General features: G+C 41.1%; 1 protein-coding gene across 1 annotated transcript; it reads right to left on the bottom strand.

Moving 5' to 3' along the window:
• Positions 1–3,401: 3,401 nt before the first annotated feature.
• On the bottom strand, positions 3,402–4,346 carry LOC148510684 (olfactory receptor 10A7-like). Its single transcript, XM_088442493.1, has one exon. It carries the CDS (start codon positions 4,344–4,346, stop codon positions 3,402–3,404), a length of 945 nt encoding a protein of 314 aa, XP_088298619.1.
• Between the last annotated feature and the right edge of the window lie 1,412 nt (positions 4,347–5,758).

Below are 5,758 nucleotides of genomic sequence, written 5' to 3'. Positions count from 1 at the left end.
CTAAATGAACTACATTAACTAATCTTTTGAGTGAAATAGATCATAAAGAACTAATCACCAAAATGAACTGGATTTCCCATCACTAGTGAGAATGCTCAGTTTCCGAAAAACATTTTTTTTTACAATAAGCTGTAACAACATAGAACAAGATATGCACATTTAAAGCTACTACTTGTGTACACTTGGATGTCCTTCTGTCACTACGTGAGCGACTAATGTACTGTAAGTAGAGAAGATTCCTAAAATAGATAGGATTCTACAGTGCTCAACCATGATGGTGATATATGTGGTGCAAAATAAAGTAGTACTATTATGCTAACTGACTTCCGGCTGTTCGCGACCACGTGACCGGGACCCGGAAGGCACCCTGGAGGATGGCTGACTCATCTGCACAGCGCTCGAGCCAAAGGTATGTGTCCTGCAGCAAGCCCTGTCTGGGGCAACTGTGGGAGGCATCACCAGAGAGCAGGTGCCCCCTCCAGATCAACGCCCCACGGCAATCGATAAAAAGCAATTCATCGACAGTGTCTCCCTCTAGGGAGACAGCCTTAATAGTGCAATGTGCTGGAGACCACAACTCCACCCCCGTGGTAATGGTATGACCCAGTGGTGTAAGTTCATCCCAGATGCCCGGAGGCAAGTTATAATTTGGTGCCCCCCCCGTCACAGCCACTGACATTGTAATGTAGCATTTCACATGCAGATACACCCGCAGTCACACACAGAATATAGGCATGCCACATATCATTTTAATTAGCAAAACCTGCTTGTGTGTCCTGTGCACATTGCTGTGCAAATAAGATGAATTTGAAAGGAAATATTTGCACGAAAAGATGCTCGGCGCTACTGAGTCACTCTGCGCTCACACATTATGTGTAACGTGACTTGTAGCGAATGGAGGATAGATGTATGGAGTGGGATGGGGAGTTGTAGGTGAGGAGGTGCGCTGGGACTGCTGCATAAGTCTGAGGCTAGGGCTGCCTCCAGGGAGGAGTGCAACGGAAAGTTGTGGGTGAGGGGATTACGGGACATGTCACACTGACATAAGAATCTGCTGAGGAGCAGTGACACCAATGAGCAGGGAGAGGCTATAGGTAGACAGAGTATGCAGCTGATGGTCTGACACAGAGCTCTCCACTAGTGTATGATGGTTTCTCATGTCCCGGGAAGAGGTACCATGTATTGTATTTATTTTGGAGCAGCCTCCTGGCCGCTCGCATAGCTGTGGGTGACCACCCACAGCTATAGCGAGCGGCCAGGTTGATGGTCATGATGGTCAAAACCATCGTGACCATCGGGCTTGCGACAAGACCCTTGTGGTAGGGTCTCGTGGCCGCAAGCCCCAGAGAGCTTCTGGCTCTAATAGTGGGGCCGCCCACAAATGGCAGGTGTTTGCTTGGGAACGCCTCCGTTTGGTGAAGCCACCCCATGGCCACGCCTACCAAATGGGGCAAGCTGTCAATCACCATTGACAGCTCACCCCCTTTGGTGCGAGACCCGGAGTGACGGAGCACCCGTCGCTAGCCGGGTCTCGCGCATGCGCATGACAGAGCCGGCTCCATCGAGCGCATGCCCAGTGGGTAAGCATCGACCCGGTTGCGAGCGCTCAGCGCTTGAGACCGGGTCTGAATCAGGCCCTCAGTGTGCAGGAACCTCTACTACTAAAAATAGATGGGAAACCATGGTAGAGGGTACAATTAACATGGTTAATATTGAAGCTGGCACAAATCACATATGTCACAAAAATAAACTATTTATTATCAGTTAATTTATTTATTTGTTTAGTCATATTTCCCTAGTCAGATATAATACAGTATTTGTATGGTGAACATATAATTATTTATTGATCTGTTTGACATTTACATTTTTCATATAAATCACAGTATATGTAAATGCTTAAAGTGTAAATAAATCCCTATTTATCGTTAATATATATCTAAGGTTCTGTATTACTGGGTGTGAATTATACATAAAATACTATAATTATTTATTCTTATCTAAATAAGTCGACCAAGCTCCCTTTCATCTGCAATAGATTGTCATGTTATGAGGAAAGTGCTATTCTGAAGCTGGATATACACCTTATGACGGTGCGACCCATCACTGCGGTGATGCGATGTAAACAAATACTGCGCTATGTATTGTTACATGGTGTCTGTGACTACACTGCCTTGTTCATTGAATCATCCCATTGGATGTGCAGCACATTCAATGGGGCGATTCAATGGATGAGGCCCGGGAATGACGGAGTGGGGTTACATGCTATACGATGTGTATGATATATCGTACCGATCCGCTTCGGGATGATATATTGAACATTTTATCATATGGTACCCAGCTTAACTCAGCAGGCAGAATGACTGACTAACCTGCACACCTAATCGCCAACACTGCATAGAACAGGGCTTCCTAAACTCAGTCCTCAAGGCAACAATCCAGGTTTAAAGGATTTCCACGTTTTGGGTACAGATGGTATAATCAAACTGACTGAGGTACTAATTAAGTCACCTGTGCTTAAACACAGGCAGAGGGCACAGCAACTGCAACACCTGAAGACTCTATTATTTGAGCTACATCAGATCCTATTTAAACACTATCCCAGAGGTTCCCAAACACAGTCCTCAAGGCTCCCCAATAGTTCAGGTTTTAGAGATATCCATGTCTGAGCACAGGTGATTAAATTAAATTGACTAAGGTGCTAATTAAGTCACCTGTGCTCAGCCATGGATATCTCTAAAACGTGAACTGTTGGCGAGCCTTGAGGACCGTGTTTGGGAACCTCTGCACTTTCCTAATGATGCTTCACTTGTTTTTACTGGAGTGTGGAGATTATAAATTACTTTTCAACACAGGTGCAGGAAATTGTTAAATTAACACTGAATATATAATTTTTTAATTAAAATGTCAGTTTTGGGGGTCAGAGGTATCTTAAACATGATTTAAAGCTAATTTATGTATGTAGATGATTTGTCACTTCTAAAACCTGATTTAAGTCAGGTACACAATACATTCATTGTATCATAAGACTCAGTTGTAACCATTTGCTGAACATAACAAAGTTGGAGCTAGAGAGTATAATTCTCTACAGCAGTGTTTCCCAACCTCGGTCCTCAAGGACACTAACAGTCCAGGGTTTAGTTATATCCATGCTTCAGCACAGATGGTTAAATCAAAATAACTGAGGTACTAGTTAAGACACCTTTGCTCAAGAATGGCTATCCTTAAAATCTGGACTGTTAGTGTGCCTTGAGGACCGCGGTTGGGAACCCCTGCTCTACAGGAAAACACACACAGAATGTTGTAAGGGATAGGTGTCATATGACAGTCTTATAGAGACAGTAAAACTGGGCCTAAAATTGGCACATTAATCCAATAATTCCAGCCCGATCATTGTACATATTTCACTTTATTATATTTTCTATATATTTGCTAACTAATTTAATCACAACAGCCATTATATCTTTGTTCCTCACAGTGTATATTAGTGGATTGCTAAATGGTGTTAGTAAAATGTTTATTAAAGATTTCAATTTATTTTCATTATGGGAATTATCTCTAGATGGCACCATATATAACCCAATCCAAACCCCATAGTATATGCAGACAATGAGCAGGTGAGAGCTGCAGGTGGAGAAAGCTTTCTTCCTCCCAGTGATGGACGGCATCTTGAGGATGGTGATGAAGATACAGATATAAGACACTACGACGCATAGAAAGGGAAAGAGTATTGTAACAATGGACAGAGCAAGATCTTGCCAAATAATTATAAATGTATCAGATAATGTAATTTCAAGAATTGGAGCTAACTCACAAAAAAAATGGTCAATGATATTTGAGTTACAAAACTGTAACTGAAACAAAAAAATAATTTCACTTGAATCAAGTATAAAGGCCAATAACCAGGACAGATAGATGAGCTTATAGCAGTTCTTAATGTTCATGATAGTAGAATAATGCAATGGGTCACAGATGGCCAGGTATCGGTCATAGGACATAGCAGTTAAGAGAAAGCACTGGACAATCGCTAAAAAACTATAAATATAAGTTTGAAAAATACATCCTATTATACATATTTGACTTCCATCCCACAATATAATATACAGCAAATGTGGGACAATAGTGGAGGCAAAAAGCATGTCGGTTAAAGCAAGATTTTGAAGGAAAATGTACATGGGGTGTTTGAGATTATAACTGACCAGCACTACTACAATGATCAAGAGATTTTCAACTAATATAATAATGTAAATAAGAAGTACTATAATAAAAAGTACGATCTTGAAGTTGTGAAGATTCTGGAATCCTAAGAGTAAAACATCAGTGACTGAGGTCTGATTGTCATCACACATGCTCACTGCTCACTGGACATAAGAGTTTGAGACCCTGCAGAAGTGTAGAAAATAAATTGTATGAGTCATCGGAATAAACAACTGCTGTTTTAGAAAGCAAGTTCTGTGTATAACAAAGTGCTGTAACTGTTAAGTGGCAAACATTATACGAAGTAAGGATGTGAGCAGACCCCCGTGTTTTGGTTTTGGTTCTAAACTATCTTTGTGTTTTGGTTTGGCTTTTGTTTTCTTTAAAAAATTTACCTGTTTTTGTCCCTGTAATATTATTAACATCAATAACATTCATTTCTAATCAATATTGATGACATCACAGCACCTGAAATCATGTGGGAGGGACTTAAATGCAATCCACAACATGTGAGATCTATTTTTTGGATCTGAGTGCCACACTTGGCGAGAATATTTGAATCGGGACTCGGCTCTACTTGGAATCCCAAAGTAATCCAAGCTGGGACAAGTTTGATTCAGAAACCCAAAGTTGGGTGTTAGTTTTCAACAAAACCATATTGCACATCTCTAATATTAGGTAGACCACATATTGTATGTTTAAAATTATAAACAGTATAAATGGTCAATAGCCACTTGGCTCTCATCCAGGGAATGGGTTTGAATGACCGGCGGATAGGATGCCAGTGGTCAGAAGACCGACAGTGGCATCCTGATGAGCAAAATACAGATGGGGGCAGTAAGAAGACTTATCCTCCCCCTCTCCCCACCTAACCTTAACCTATCCCCAGTGGCACCTAACTCTAACCTCTACCTGGTGGTGCCTAGCCCTAACCCCTCTCCCTGTAGCCTAACCCTAACCTTCCCCGGTTGGTGATGAACTTTAACCCAGCCAGGGAGGTCCCTAAACCTAACCCCCATCCCCGGGCTAACCCTAACCCACCTTCAGGATGCCGACATCGGTATCTTGATCTCTTCGAGATAGCGGCAGCGGCATTCAGACAGGTGTCAGGATTCTGGTGTCGGTATCCTGACGTCTGGCATCACATCCACTGGCATCTTAACTGGATCCCTTCATCCAGACATATAGTAAGACAATAGGGGGTACATTTTTACTAAAGGTCAATTTTGATCGATTCTAATCAATTAAAAATCAATCTAAATCGATCAATATCAAGTAGACAAAAAGGGTGAACCTCTACACTTGTTTAGAAATTGAATTGGATCGAGACCCTGTATAATTTTATTCTGTTATATACATTCAAATATAGTAAAAATAATATGTTAATATAATATTCAAAATTGGGGTTACTGCTAGGGAAAACTAGCTAAGTACTGTATAGGAAACTAGAAGAAAAAAGACATCCTTAAGAGGCGTACTTCTTTAAAATATAACTTTTAATATATAATTTAAAATATAGCAACATGAGTGAAATATTATTAGTATGAAACATTTAGTAGTGATT

The sequence above is a fragment of the Taudactylus pleione genome, unplaced genomic scaffold, assembly GCF_031769625.1.
Source record: "Taudactylus pleione unplaced genomic scaffold, aTauple2 ptg000313l, whole genome shotgun sequence".
In the NCBI taxonomy this organism is placed as follows: Eukaryota; Metazoa; Chordata; class Amphibia; order Anura; family Myobatrachidae; genus Taudactylus; species Taudactylus pleione.
The sequence above is the reverse complement of the archived record's forward strand: the minus strand, read 5'-3'. Positions and strand labels throughout refer to the sequence as shown.

Excerpts from the sequence above, each read along its gene's own strand:
- LOC148510684 (XM_088442493.1), bottom strand. The coding sequence starts at position 4,346 with ATGTGTGATGACAATCAGACCTCAGTCACTGATGTTTTACTCTTAGGA.